This window comes from Podarcis tiliguerta (genome assembly GCF_965153285.1).
Source record: "Podarcis tiliguerta genome assembly, chromosome: 6".
Classification (NCBI taxonomy): domain Eukaryota; kingdom Metazoa; phylum Chordata; class Lepidosauria; order Squamata; family Lacertidae; genus Podarcis; species Podarcis tiliguerta.
Genome location: NC_139539.1, coordinates 52,168,408 through 52,184,427, shown reverse-complemented (window position 1 = coordinate 52,184,427; position 16,020 = coordinate 52,168,408). Strand labels below are relative to the sequence as shown.

Here is a 16,020-nt window from a genome sequence, read left to right as displayed (position 1 = left end):
CTTGCAGTATTTAGCACAACACACTGCAATAGGCAAACTAAACCAAACCAAACCCCTATGAAGTGGTCCACTAAGACCCGGAACAAGTTTCAAGTGGTTTAGGGTGGGGAGAAAAGTTTGGGAAGCCCTGCTCTAAAACTCTGAATTGTAATTTATGAGGACCTGCTTCATTTTTCAAAAATACTTATTACTATGGAAAGAACTGTGAAATCATAAATCAGATGAAGGGGTGAGTTTTAATCTTAGGAGATAGCACTTCCTGGCATTATAGCTGCTCACCACTTACTTCCTCTTCACAACTTGAAAGATTAAATAAAATAATCACATGTTTTACTGGACTAGTTTGTGTCAGTCATTGTAGCTTAAATAAAATTTCCTTTAAGTACTGTTTCTCCACCACCTGGTGGACCATGAAACCAGAAAAAATTGCTGGTACAGTTCAGATGACTCAGCACTGGGCTCAATGGAAAACATTTTAAAATTTGCTTTAACATCACAGTTATTAGCAAGCAACAATGTGTATGCAATCTCAGCCATTAGAGCCACAAACCAGTGAAACCAAGACAGTTGTGTTTAAACAGATGAAAACTAAAGATTGTTGCTGTTAAGAGTCAAGAGCCAATTCACATGAAGATTCAGCTCATAGGTGGACTGTTTCATATCAGTGCTTGGCTGTAGGAATGCACAGTGGACTCCTGACATTTCACATTTGTGACCAACCGGGTCTGATTTTGAGATGCACAAGATTATTAACAGATCAATCAGTTAGACACAGGCGGAGCTGCAGTCTAAACCACTGAGCCTCTTGAGCTTGCTGATTGGAAGGTTGGTGGTTCAAATCCCCATGGCGGGGTGAGTGCCCGTTGCTCTGTCCCATCTTCTGCCAACCTAGCAGTTCAAAAGAACACCAGTGCAAGTAGATAAACAGGTACTGCTGTGGCGGGAAGGTAAAAGGTGTTTCCGTGGGCCCTGACACTCGTCACAGTGTTTCGTGCGTGAGAAGCAGTTTAGTCATGCTGGCCACATGACCTGGAAAAGCTGTCTGAGGACAAATGCTGGCTCCCTTGGCCTAAAAGCAGAGATAAGTGCCACACGCCATAGTCAAATTTGACTGGACTTAACTGTCCAGGAGTCCTTTACCTTCACCTTATTAACAGATCAATCAGCTAGAGAATGACGTGACATCTCTTTAGCCAGCTTAAAGCTCTTGCCTTTAGGTTAGTTTAACAGGGGTGCCCAAACTTTTTTCCAAGAGGGCCAGATTTGATGAAGTGAACATGCGTGAGGGCCAACCAAAGTTGTTAGGATTGAAGTTATTGAGCTTTTTTTAGGATTTTACCACAGGACATATACTGCCACGGGGTAGTATTGGTGGGCCAGATTAGGCCCCCCAAAATGGACTTTGGACATTCCTGGTTTAGAATTATCCAATAAAGAATGAAGTGGCACAGCCATTGTGACCTACATGGTTTGTCCATCAATAAACTATCATCTGTACCAAATAGAGAAGCAATTACAGCTCATTTATAAGGCAAGACTGGTAAAAGGAACCCTAACACCTGATACTTAAGAGCTATACTGGTAAATCCATGATACTCAAAGCACATAATAACAACCTTTTTTGAAATAGCTCCTCAAAGATAAAGAGCAGAGTCTTAGAGATAGCAAATAAGCCAAATTCCCATCCCACTTACTCCAGGTGGTTCAAATTAAGCTGCTTTGTGAAGTAGGTTGCTACCTAACAGCACAACTCTATGCATTTCTACTCAGAAGTGCCCCATTTAATTCAATGGGAGTAACTTCCATGCAAGTATGTGTATGATAGCAGCATAAAGCAAGGAAAACAGTGAGGTGGCAATCGTGTACACAGTTGTGTAGAAGTGAGTCACAGGTAAGTCCACTGCTGTCTCCTGTGAATTGATGTGGCCTTTGAGTCAGCACAGAAATTCTGTTCCCAGAAATGACCCTTCCCCATTCCAGGGCTTTGCCTGTTATCTCAAGAAAATAAATAGTGGTTACGGGCATTAAGGAACAGGAAAATGGCACTGCTTTGTGAATGTTCCTAACATAGATCTTTGCAATGTCATAGCTGAGGCATGCAATATATGACCAGCTTTCCTTGTGTTTATCTGTGACAATCCACATTGTTTTATAATGCAATTTGCTTAATTGAAAACAACACTTACTTCTTACAAATTAAAAAACAAAACAACCCCTCCCCCACCTCATTATTTCTAGGTAGACGTTTCTAGGCGTTTACCAAAAACTCTCTTTTAAATTTAGCTTCTGTTTGATCATAAGAAGCAATAAAGTAGTACAAGGTGTCTTTTGAGTTTCTTTTTAAAAAAAATCCTAAACATATAAAGGTAGCTAGATAGAGAGTGAGAACAAGAGTAAGGGGTATGTAATTTTATTTATGCATTAAAGCCACAAATACCCCCCACTCAACTCTTTCCTGAGTGGAAACATGAATGAGTCCTGCTAGTGGCACCTTGTGCTATGCCTTCCACCAGCACAGTGGCACTTGCCCCTCTCCTCCCCCCAAGTGCCCCCATGCCCCCACATTGGCTCGGGAAGTTGTGTTAGGAGAACCCCCAGAAGAGGGTGTACATGGAGGGGGGGAGAAGGTGGGGGGATTATTTTGTCTGGCAAGCAGAAATTCCAGTCCTCAGAGGGGCTGATCAATCAGGTAGATGAATCTGAGCAAGTCATTAAAATCACTTGGGAAAGCAGCTCAATGATGTTGACGAGTACTGACAAGAGAACATCTAGACATCAATACTTTATCATGCATGGCCTGTTAGAGCATCTCAAATGTAGGGACTTCTGCAGCTAGTCTTTGGGTCTCCCTCCCAGTCCCTCTGATGCAGTGCCAGACTCCTCTGCACAAGGCAGTTATTATCACAGCATGTTCTGCTTTGAGATAATCTGCCAAGCTGATTAATAATAAACCAGCACCGACAAAAAGATGCTGTTGCTGAGAACCAGAATGAGCAACTACGGAATACAGAGCTGACCTTCAATGGACTAAGGCAGCTTCCTATATCCTCTCCCACACCTGTCACTCAGGGGCTCCACAGCTGAGCAAACTTCAAAATTCTCTCTGCTCCGAGGCCAAACAGGTTACCTTGTCGCCTGCTTATTTGTTTATTGCATTTATTTCACACTTCTTTATCCAAGGAGCTCAAGGTGGTATCCATGGTTCTCCCCACTCTTATTTAACCCCCACAACAAGCCTGTGAGGTAGATTAGACTGAGAGGAAGTGACTGGCCCAAGGTGACCTACATGCCCAAGTGGGGATTTGAACCCTGGTCTCCCAGGGCCTAGTCCAGCACTCTAACCACTACACCAGACAGGCTCTTAAAGTCACTGTGTTGACCAAAGAGTTGACTGATTTGGGTGCACTGGAGGGATCATCATGTATGGCCAGAAACACAGGTGCCTCTGATTCAAGCTTTGCAGGGTGGGAGATTGGACAGCTACTTAAGTCACTTGGTTTTGTCGCCCTGCTGCTCTCATAGTTAGTAACCTTTCCCTAATGCCTAACCTGAATATCTTCTTTTAACTTAAGCCTTGTAAGTCCATCATCTGCTCTCCCAGTCTGGAAGCAGAGAACAATGCTCACTTGTCTTCTTCCGGAAGCTTTTCAAATATTTGGAGATGGTTACCAAATCTCTCTGTCTTGCTCATCTCAGTACACACAATAGCTGGTTTCCTCGTTGAGCAGCAAAGGATAATTTATCAGCACAAAGTGAAATACATGAAACAGTTTCCTAAGCAAGAGTAGGGTAATATTGTTGGTAGTATATTGTTGGTAATATTGTTGATGCAAGTGTCAGAGGGCTTCCCCCATTTTTTATCCAGACTGCAGTTTATTTCTTATTTTCTTTTTAAAAAGTGGGGGGGGGGGGAGAAAGACAACAACTTGAGAATGTGCTGGATCAGGCCAATGATGCATCTAGTGTCCAGCATCATCTTCTCACAGTGGTCAACCAGATGTGTGTGGGGAAACCTGCAGTTTATGTGGTTGGAAAATGGTGACACACTAGTTTGGACTGGTGGAATGGAGGAGAGATTCAGTTTGATCATAAGCATGCTTGCTCAGGAACAAGTCCCACTGTATCCAGTGCAAGTGGTGTGCAACTAGCTAAACCAAGCATGCTATCTCTGGTAAATGGGGCCGGATTCAGACCCTGCCAAAGGAAACCCTGACCTGCTTTTTGCAGAAAGGCATGTGCAAAGTGATGTTTACCTTCTTCATTCTGTAGGGGCTGCATAGCTACCAGAATGCCAAGTGGCAAGACCATTGTACTAGTGGAGGAATTTTGCTCCTGATAATCACTGAAGCCATGTACACTTAAAATGCAGCTACTGTATATTATTTTTCTCCATTTGAATCCAAGAAAATGCATCAAAATATACTATTTCCTAAGAAAGATGATAGGATATGGATTGTGGCTAACGTCACATGTTTGCTGCTTCCCATACCAGTGGTGGGAGCACACTGGATGCAGAGTAAATGGGATGGTGTACACAGCCTCATTCAATGATAGGGTACAGAATAGCAGGGGAGACTGGACTATGAGATGGTTGCTTTAACATCTTTTGAAAATGTGTCTTAGGCTATGGTCTGAAGGTACACAAGGAGACTACCTTACGGAAGCTTAGCAGAGTTGTGTCTGATCTGTACTTGGATCTGTACTTTATCCATGGGCAGCACCAGAAGGGGACAGTGGGGTATGGGCCAAAGAAAGAGCCCCTTTTCTCTTTTCTGTACTCTTTCCAAGCCATTAACGAGGTGCTGGAAAGTCAAGATGAAGTTCTGTGAGCTGCATAACAACCTGATGCGTGATGGAGCAAAGAGGCAGCAAGTAAAAACAATCCTGTCCCTCCTTAAGTTGCTAAAATGCTCTGGAATTGCTTCATTTGCATAGCTGCTGGTGCATGGCAACCCTCCAATTAATGGGCTTGATCATCCACCAGGCTTATTACCCGGAGGGAGGCGTGCCCAAATACACCTTGGGTCTTCGGATTTCACATTTTGCCTTCCTGCATTCCTCAGAGAAGGAACAAGTCCACGGAGCCTCTGCAGACAAATCAAGGCGCTGATCAGCAAAGTCTCTTCCCACACCACCGAAATGAATGCTGCTCTGGCTGTGACCTTTTGTCTCTTGGTCGCTTTGGAACCTGTGAACTGCCAAAGAGGTAACAGATTTCTTTTCTGGCAGATGCTGATTCTTCTTCACCTTTCCCAGCTCATATTTGACCTCTTTTGTTTTGACATTTATTCTGCTTCTACAGTATATACTTGAATTTATGCCCAAAGTTTGTTTGCTTTCTATTATAACAATTATGACACCATGAAACCAACACCAGCATTGCTTAATGCTAGTCGTGTTTATTTGGACAGAATCTTCCATTGCTACATTCACTGGCCTGCTTTATTTCCTCCTTCATCATAGGCTTTTGATTTTTTTAAAAAAATCTGAATGTGCATAGCTGTCTCTTCACCCATATCCCCCTCATCTCATCTCTTTCCATCTCTTTCATCCATCCTTCTCCTTGACTGTGGAAAAATAGAATTTGCAGAGTTTTCTTCCCTTCCTTTAGTTTACCACTGAATTTCCACAGCCAGCCTCAACTCCACTGGAGTTTGGGGAAGCTGCTAGGGCACAACAGACCATGACTTCTGGGCAGGCATGAGCTAAGATGTCTCTGTTAAATAAACCAAAAGGAGCTGTGGTTGTCCAGCATGAACTAATGAAGTAACATTGGAGCATTCAGACAGCCTTATGTCCCTGGGCATGGTCTGAGGAGGGCACATGATGCAGCCACCTGCTGAACATAAGCAGCAGTTGCAGCCAGTGTCATGGGGGGCAGAGCTGCAAAGCTACCCTCCCACACTGGGCTCACTATAGCTGGGCTGGGGTGGAGCAGGGTGATGGCGAGGTCAGAGCTGTTGCAGCACAGCTGTGGGAGTGCCAGATTATTTCCACTGCCATTTTTGTTTGGTCACTTGCTCTGAATCTCCAGGGGTGAGGCTGCTTTGCGACACCAATGCTTGTCCTCTTCACCCATGCCTGACCTCCCTGACACCTTTGAATAGCAGCACCCTTCATGTTAAGTGCAAAATTAAGATGGGAGGAATTTTTAAAAATCCCAAAAACCTGCAGGAAGAGTATTCCCAACATCAATATAGGCAGACTTCTGTTCACTTCTATTTTGCACTGCTGAGTGGAATGTAAGGATCCCTGCAAATACTTCTGAGGAAAAATAAAATCTGCAGATATGTTCCACCTGACCATGGAAGCTCTCTTCTTTCCAGCTCTGATGCACATGTGGGCTCCTTTGGGAGGGAAGGTGGGATACAGAATTAATCAACAAATAAATGCATACGCAAATCAAGAAGGATGCCACACATATAAAAGATGTAAGCCAGAAACATCAGCAGCAATTATGTATGAAAACTTTTTGCAGACACCATGTCCTGTCCAATGAAACAGCTAGAATGAAGCTGTGGAGTAAGACAGCTTGCACTGAACACAGCCAGGCTGCAGTCTTTGTGCAGGATGTGTCCAAGCAGCAGTTTCCCATGCAGCTGGCTGGCTCTGTGGTTGAGCTCCAAACTGGAAAGGCAGGGCGTTTTCCTGGTACAAAGAACTGCAAGATTGCACAGGTTGTGGCTCATTAGTACTTCCACCATCTAATAGTCAGACTATGTCGCCCATACTGGCCTTGGCAGGGCTTCTAAAGTCCTCTTTGGCTGGGAGGAATTTGGCACAGATTTTGGCCGGCCTGCAGGTGCTAAAGCAGCACATCACATAGCTTTGTTTATTGCACTTTTTTACCTACCTTCATCATGAAGGAGGTCTTTGCATTCTTTGCCTTGTAAATGCCGTTTCATTGAGTAGGTGGGCTGACAGGGCTGAAAGTGCCAACCCTTAAAAGGACTATTTACCTGTGTGCACTAATCAAGTAGAAGGCAGGTAGCTGCAGAGCCCACACTGCAGGGCACATGGCAGAGCTGTCGTTCTCTGGTTTGCAACTCAGGAAGTTTTTCAGCTGTATTTTTGCTAGAGTTGTGCTAAATTTACAAAAGGTTCTCTTAAAAAATAAATAAATGAGGCAGTCTATCACAAATGGCAATTCATTACTCTCTCCCTCCCTTGTCACACCCCATGCCTGCACAAGTGTGCTGCTGCTTTTTCATTATGGCATTTCTGTGACTTTTTTAATTATATGATCCATTCCAGTTAGGGATCACACTGTGACATGATGAAACCATGGTGCCACATAGCCAATCAGATTTAGCTACAGGACAGTGTCACTGAGATCAAATGGATGCCTCTCATTGTCCTCACTCAGAAGGAGACAGGAGAAGTTTTCCTGTTGCACAGATTGCTAGGGAACACCCTCTGTCCTGCTCTACCATGATGTCAGTTTCATTCATAGCATCACCAGGAAAGCACACAGCAAATTTTCACTTTCTAATCAGACCTAGTTGCACATACTGGTAACTAGTTGGGGAAAATGAGGGTGGCCATGTCCATGCAGATGCCTATGCAGATGTACATCTAAATGCATTCTCCATCAGCATTCTGGTCTGTTGCACATGTCTGGGTGAGAGAAAGAAATTCTGGATTTGCTTTGCCAATGGCGACATGTTCCTCATCTTTCTAGGCAGCCACCCCTCGCAGATAGTTTGCCACTCTTTCCCAAAGACATGTGGGAAATGGCCAAAAAATGGACCTGATTCACAATAAACTTTCATAAAAGCACCCCTCATTTCTGTTCTATATTTCCCCCTGCCCAAGAAGTCTTTTGCTATTGTAAACTATGAGACCTCATTCCCTCCCTGTTTTCTGTTTTCCTCATGTTTGTCTGCTGCTACCTTGGGACATTGTGGGAAAAGTAAATGGTGGGTGGGGATAGGGGCATGTTATCCAGGACTGGCATCAGTAGTGAGTCCTGCAAGGATACCAGGTGCTGACACTAACTTGGTACCGTCTGCCAGTCACATAGCTGTTAAACGTATATGGGCTCTGCTAGAAGCTGGCAATCCTTTAGGTGCATTTACTCAAAACCCAACTGTTGTCCTACAAGCACCTCTGACACAGTGCACCTTTTCCTTTCCTGTTGAACATTATCTGGACATTAGTGGATGATCTGTTAGAACTGTTGGGAGACAAAACAAGAGGGTAGGATTTCTATAGGATGGTGGTGAGTGACGAATGCCTCCAGTGCCCTTTGATTTAATTCCAATTTTAATTCTGCATAAAGTGGCCAGATGCCAAGGAGAAGAGCTTCCTTTATTGCGATGCATGTGTCAGTCAAAGGGCAGAATGATGTTCTTCTACTTTCTAAAGGAAGGCAAGATGTAAAATGGCAGGAGAGACCTTTGGACTGTCTTTCATCAGCTGCTGTAGTCCAGCATTAACCAAGGGAGAACACCAGTCCTCACGTAGCCCTGTTTGGAGCTTTGAACCTCCTCCCATGGAGAATTCCACAGATGTTTGAGGACTACTGAGCAACTAGGCTCCTGGAATCTGATTTCAAACATGGGAGGGGAGGCCTTTGCCACTTCAGAAGATCTTGACTTAACTGAGCATTCAAAGCTCAGCCGTTCCAAACTGAGGAGAGTCAAGTGAGTTCTGTAAGAAGATGTTTGCAAATTTTAGTTTCAGTTGAACATTCCAGTCTGGGAACATTGGCCCCACTTTTGACAGGCCTATTGTGTACCAAGTCACCATCCTCCTCTTTGGAACGACCTAACAATTAGTGACAGATTACAGCATGAGGAGAACACAGTCTGATTTCTATTCAGGGTGAGGCAAAGGTTGGGCATTTTCTGTTCCAGGAAAGTGGTTTTGAGAGGGCAGCAAAACATGAATGGGCTGGGACAGGTAGTCATAAGAAGCTTGCGAAAGGGCCACCCGCCCTCTTAGAGAAGAAAATGTTTGTCAACACTGGCAGGGCCGCGGTTTTACCGTAACACGGAATGCAAAGCACTTCCTTTTGGCAGAAAATTCTAGAGGAGGGATTACTTCCCTACCTCTGATCTTTTTATTTTCCTTCTGTGGCTGGATGGCTGCTTACCTGGGATATTGTAGTCTTACACTGGCCCTATCTGCATGAACAATCATGGGGTGGAAATCAACTTTGAGCTATGATGAATGTTCCAATTGTGCAAGCATTGCAGCTTGCCAGGGTGAATGATCTGCCCTCTCTTTCCCCTGTGTGCTATTCTGGGAGATTCTCCCAACACCCTTTAGCCAATTTCGGGGGGGACATATAGGGAAGAGGGGACAAGCAGGGCTTCTGATCATGGGGCTCGTTAGATGAATCTCACCCATAGCTTCCTCCAAAGACTTCTGAGAACTGTAGTTTGTTAAGGGTGATGAGAGTTGTTCGGAGACACCTAATCACAAAGCTACAGTTCCCAGAATTCCCTGGGAAGAGGAATTGGCTACTAAACCACTCTGAGAACTGTAGCTCTGTGAGGGGAATAGAGGCTTCCTAACATCAGAAGGTCAGAGGTTCGAATCCCTGCGATGGGGTGAGCTCCCGTTGCTCGGTCCCTGCTCCTGCCAACCTAGCAGTTCGAAAACACGTCAAAGTGCAGGTAGATAAATAGGTACCACTCTGGCGGGAAGGTAAACAGTGTTTCCGTGTGCTGTTCTGGTTCGCCAGATGCGGCTTAGTCATGCTGGTCACATGACCCAGAAGCTGTACGCCGGCTCCCTCGGCCAATAAAGTGAGATGAGCGCCGCAACCCCAGAGTTGGCCACGACTGGACCTAATAGTCAGGGGTCCCTTTACCTTTAACAACTCTCAGCAATGTTAAGAAACTGCCGTTCCAAGGATTGGGAATTGGTATGGTGTTGTTTTAAATGCACAGATCAGATGGGGCCATGGGAGCTGGATTGCCATTGCTCAAAACACTAGATTAGATTACCTTTAAGGTAACTTCTATGATTTATTTATGTGAAATAATTTCTATGGCCAACCCTGAAGGCCAGCCAGGATTTTTATTTATTTATTTTTCAAAGTAGATTTTGCTCCTGCACAAATTCTCCCACAAGGCACTTCAAGAAAAGCCAAATGAACACAAAGTGTGCTGGGGTCCTTGCTTGCACTCTGCGTTGGTGCTGCTCCACCCTCAGGCAGGAAGCGATGAAGCAAGATTCAACTGCCCATCAACTGTTTCTGTGCATGGAGTTGGTGGGGATGACCTTGTCCTTCCTCTTAATCAACAAAGTACGGTACCTTGGGTCAGCCTGACTCTTACATACTTAAATCAGGGGGATGTAAATTTGGCTTTCCCCATGAAAGTTTGACCCAAGAGAATTTATTTAACACCCCCCCCCCCAAATAAATGCTTTTAGTTCTACTTAATATCAGAACTATTGGGGGAAGGCTGGGGGGGGGGGAGAACAAACACCTCACAGGTTGATTCAGAATTAATAACCAGGTTTCTGGATGAGCATGATACCTGGTGGGAGATGAGACGTGACTGCTTTCTGAGAGATCTCTGCCAGCTAAGAATATGAATTGCATGTTGCCACGGCATTCCCCATATTCAATTGCCTCGGGACTTGTCTAGGGTGTGAAAATATAACAAGGGGAAGAAATGCATCTATGGCAGAGGAAGCATAGATTGTAATCTTTTTGATTTATGCACATGTACTGCTATTTAGATACTGCTACTTCTATTTAATTTGATTAGGCAGCAGCAGTAAGTTTGTCACTAAACAGAAACGGACCCTGCCCAGATAAATTACAGTTGGGAACATAAGAAGTTGCATTATAGCAAGCCAGGCCAGAATTGGCTCAGTATTGCCTACACTGGAAATGGGGAGTCTTTTTCAACCCGGGGGCACGTTTCTTTCTGGCCAACCTTGCAGGGCCCACATGGTGAGTGAGGATTTAAAGTGGGTTGGACAAATTCGTGGAGGAGAAGGCTAGCAATGCGTCCTAGCCATAATGTCTATGCTCTCTGCCTTCATGGTTGGAGGCTGTAGTGCTTCTGAAGACCAGTTGCTGGAAGCCACGGGTGATGTTGTGCTCAAGTATTTCACACAGGAGGGTGGAACACAGGGCTGGTGGGGGAGATGGCCTGGGGAGAGAAGGCCAGAGAAAGAGGTTCAGAGGGCCACCTTGGTCCTGAGGTTTCCAACCCCCTACTCTACACTGGCTGGCAGGGATTCTGCACTGTTTCAGATCTTGCACTGTTTCAGTAATTGTACTAAAGATCTTCTGCATGCAGAACAGATGTTCCTTCAGTCAACTATGAACCCTTCCCACCAAGTTGGTGAGCATAGTGTTGCAGGCCTAATACAGAACTAGCTAGACTACCAGTTCTGGGAGCCACAATAAACTTGTTTTCATCCCTTTTCTTGACAGTTCAGCGAAGCCTCCAGCCATGGGTGCAGGGCACCATTGCAGTTACTGTCTTCTTGGTTTTGGCAATGGTTGCCTTTGTTGTCAATAGGTTATGGTGCCAGGACAACAAGTAAGTACCACCACCACTGTCATTATTCCAGCCAAAGATGGTTGTATGGCTTCTGTGTTGATGTATCAGGCTGCTTTGGGACAAAACGAGATGCGATGTCAGTAGATACCTGACTGGATTGCACCCTTTTAAAAATATGTAAAGCAAGTGCATTTACCCCGCTCCCCTCAAAAAAAAAAAAAAATGGGTTGGGACTGCAGTGCTGGTGGAGTAGGGTTGAAATCTTCCTTCTACTGTCCCCACTATGTTTAAATCACACCAACATTTATATTGGTTCTTTTGGGAGGAAGGATGAGACGAAAAGTTAATAAATAAATTATAGTCAAATGTTTCCTCCCTTAAGTACCCCTTACCAGTCTGCCTGTATACCGAGATATTCCTCTGATACTTTTCTTCAGTAGCCCATGGCATCCAAGCTGAGGTGGGCAGTTACGTGGGAGAAATACTTTCAAGTGATGGCCCCTGGCCTGTGAGATGCCCTCCCCAGAGAAGGAAAAATCTTTTCTACTTTGCAAGCCTTTTTAACCTTGATGTGTTCTTATACTGATGATAGTGTGTTTTCATTGCTGTTCCTTATTGTGATAGCTGCTAGGGGGTGCTAGGGGGTGCTTTTGGGTCCTGAAGGCACAGGTTATAAATCTGAGAGAGAGAGAGAGAGAAGGGAGGAAAGAAAGAAAGAAAGAAAGAAAGAAAGAAAGAAAGAAAGAAAGAAAGAAAGAAAGAAAGAGAGGCATTCAAGTGTAGTTCAATCTATGTGATTGAATTGAACACAAGACCTATCCTTCTGGTCTCCTAGTGTACCTTCTGATTATTTCCACAGTGATTCCCTTGAGGAGAAAAACAAAGCAATCTCCATGAGCAGCAACAAAGAAGAGATGCCCGTTTCAAATGGGTCAGAAGGGAGGTATTCAACAACTGCAGCGGACTTCAGGTTAGTTTCATATTTATATATATCAAAAAAGCATAACTAACTAAGAGCGGGATTCAGATTACTCCTTCCCCACATTTACAGATTGCATGAGGAGAGGCCACAGGGTCACCAGAGCGAACTCCTCCACCATGCATGCAGCAGCCACACCCTCTCTCTCCACCTATACATTTTAACAGCATGTGAAAGGGGTCTATGCACACGCTCATCACCTTCCATTTGCATGCAGCCTTTCCATAGCAGACCGTGCTCACAGCAGTTCATGGCATCAGAAAGCTTGCATAATTCACTCCCAGTTACAAGATGTAACGTCTTGCGAGTAGACATGAAAAACTGGCCTCTAAAAATGCTCCCACCTTTCCACTCTGAGGTGCCACCCATTCCCATCGTGCTGCTGAAATCTCTCCACTGATCCTAATTATAACCCTCCTGGCTCACTTCTGAGCACCTCCTTGGTGTTGACAACTCTCCTTTCCCTTAGCTCCATGAAGCTCTCAATGGAGGTTTCTGTGTGAGGCCATCTTCGTTCCCTTGCACCTAGTGTGGCGCCATAGCATGACACAAGGAGTACTGGGAAACACAGGATGTTTCCCAGGGTCTCTGGTTTCTGGGATACTAAAGGACCACCTTCCCCTACACAGACCCAGTAATCATTAAGCTCATCAGAGGAAACCTTGCTAATTACACTGTGTCTTACTGAGTGTCGTGTGGCAAGTGGAAGTGGCCCTCCCCATGCTGGTGTCTGCCTCTGAACATCCTCCCCACTATTATTCAGAAGACACAGGCTTCCACTGTTTAATAAAAGCTATTTTGTTGTTCAGGCTTTCTTGGAACTCTAGCACTGTACCCTTCTGCCCTATTATCTCTGTGTTGGTTTAATATGTATTTTACTTCTGCAAACCACTCTGAGAGTTCTTTTAATTAAAGAACATTATGTTAAAAAAGAAAATCCCCACGTGTCACTGCTTTGTCTTTCAAAACTGTGGCCTCCTCCACCCTGCAAATCTGAAACAGCTCTGTAATCCATGTTGCCTTTCCCAATAACAAATCACCACACCTTTCCTCATTCTCTTGTTTCCTTGACACGTGCCCTGCCAGCTTCAAGAACATGGAAGGAAAGCACATAGTATCAGCCACTGCTGACTCATTTTCTCTCTCTTTGTAGCCTGACTCCATTGGTTGACTCTGGATATCTGAAAAGAGCTTGAATAGCTTGGGGTGCAATAGGGGTGCCATAGGCCACACTGGAAGTGGAATCCCAAAATGCATTGCTTGGCCTATGAGCCTCTTCTTTGACAGCCCTGCATTAGAACCATTGTTTCTAAAAAAGGATGAGTGTGCATAGCCATCCTTAGTGCATCTGTGCATCAGGCTTCAATTTCATAAAACAGGTGCTTCAAACATCATGAAAACCACTTTTACTTGGCTCTGACTTGAGATGTAACAGTTACTTCAAGGGTTCAAATCCGTGCTCTGCTAGAAAATTTAACTGTGTGAACTTGGGTCTGCTGGGATCTTTCAGCCTGACTGCACAAAATTAGGATAAAAATAAGGAAAAAGAACCATGCGTACTCTGCCATTCTCCTTGGAAGCTGGGTATGATGCAGTGAAGTATATAAATAATATGTGTTTTCTGTCTCTTAATATTTCAGGAGTGAAGAAGGCCCGCATGTTTATGAAAACAAAGTCGAGTTGGAGTGCAGAAACACAACTGAATGTCATAGTGAAAACAATATTCAAGTTCTTACCACTTGCATGTAGCATCTTTATCACCATCATCCTCACTTCTTGGTCTTTTCTTATCCTGCCCATATTATAGACTCCATACAAGAGACCAGTTCTGCACATCAGTTATTGTGCATGGATTTAATCACTTTACTACAAGGCATTGGTTGCTGGCTGAGTGAAGCCTATGTTTCATTTCTTTTTATGTTAAAAATTTTCCACACCAGATTTCATGTTGCTGTTATAGACCTGTGTTAAGTTTTGAGGTCATCTGTGCACCTCTCGGGGGTGGATAAACTGGCACATCATGTCGAGACCAACATCAGAATCTTTACCAAACCTGATTGTTAGTGTTATTCCATAATCACCAGGGACATTCAGGGGGCCTGAAACCAATTCTCTTGCACTAGGCCCTGAATCTTCTGCCCCTCTCCCTTTTGAGCCCCCCCCCCGCAAAAAACCCATTTAGCTTACAGGGCACCTAGTTGTGCTGCAAAGTCACTCACCATCATAATCTGTGAGGACCTACAGGGTCCTCACCCCAGAAGATCCTGCCTGGAAACCCTTAGAGCAAAGCAAGGGGCTGTGAAAACCAGTCTGAATTTGCATCTAACACATGCAAACTTCATACAGACTTTTGCCCCAAGTCTTCTAAGTACCCAGCAATGCCCCTAAGATTAATTATTATTTCTTCTTAGCAGCTCTTGCTGGTTTGCCATAGACAGCAAACACAGACCTCCTTGAAAGTCCTCTGTAGCCCACTGCTATGTCCCACCTGGAAATTTCCTGGTGAGAAACTACTCTTTCTTCACAATAAAGCATCTACATGGGAACAGTAAATAGGTATTATCAACTCAAGCCTGTAATGCTCCACCAGATTGCTTCATTTGATTCTTGCTCTGCTATGGAATTGCCACAAGGACACACCAGCTACTAGGGCATGAATAAAGCCTATGTGACTCAGATGCAAGCCTTAGATGTGAATCATCTGCTTTTCTTTCCATGTATGTATCAAATGTGTGGAGGATTTGTTACCCGCAAGTGAGTGTTGGCTGATACTTCTTGATTATTATTTTTTAAGTCAACAGTTTTATTGTGGGAACAATATCCCAGGTATAATTTTCCAAAGTAAAATGGATTACTGTGTGTATTTTTAATTGTTTAAATAATCAATAAAGATATTTTTAATTACAGTATGGGTGTTCAGCTAGTCACACCAGCTAGCCTGCAAAGCAGGATGTAACAAAATCCTGTGTTTCAAAACTTTGCAGGACAAGGCTGCTGCCCATTCATACTGGGGACTAGAAGTGTCCTTAAAGCCTCTTTCATTCAAATATTGTGCAGCTAAAAATGCAGTCAATGCATGCTAGAATACGCGAGAGAACTATTTCTAAAGTCAAAATCACATTGCATTTGAATTAAAGATGTGGAATCTATTAAAAATTGTGTTGGGGGGACTTAAAATACGGTAGCTCAGGAACTACAGTCCTGCTCTATCCACTCCTACACTATAGCCTTTTGGAGACATGGTATGTCCCATTTAATGAGAATGCACGAGCAAGTTTCACCCTCAACTCATAGCCTGCAATTCAGCAAATTCTTCTTAAAGTGTGTGCTTAGCTGCACTCTGTCAGAATAGCACTTCTGACTCCCCTGTCCTCCCTTTTGTTACAAAAGTAACACGGGATGATAGGTGAGAGTCAGAGTCAATTACTGCAAACAATCGACACTTTTATGTAAGAAAAAATGTTTCCAATTGGCCTGGGTTCAAAGTTACACTTGGAAATGTTTCAACGGTGCATGCCAAAGCCTCAAAAACATGACAAAGGGTAGATGGACCAAAACTAGATGCTC

The 16,020-nt window shown here is 44.1% G+C and overlaps 1 protein-coding gene across 1 annotated transcript; it reads left to right on the top strand.

The window, feature by feature from the left end:
- Positions 1-5,020: 5,020 nt before the first annotated feature.
- Positions 5,021-15,359, top strand: PDZK1IP1 (PDZK1 interacting protein 1). The gene is made up of 4 exons (XM_083446664.1): positions 5,021-5,206; positions 11,405-11,513; positions 12,334-12,444; positions 14,094-15,359. Exons 1-4 carry the CDS (start codon positions 5,140-5,142, stop codon positions 14,200-14,202), a joined length of 396 nt encoding a protein of 131 aa, XP_083302790.1. The 5' UTR covers positions 5,021-5,139; the 3' UTR covers positions 14,203-15,359.
- Positions 15,360-16,020: the final 661 nt, after the last annotated feature.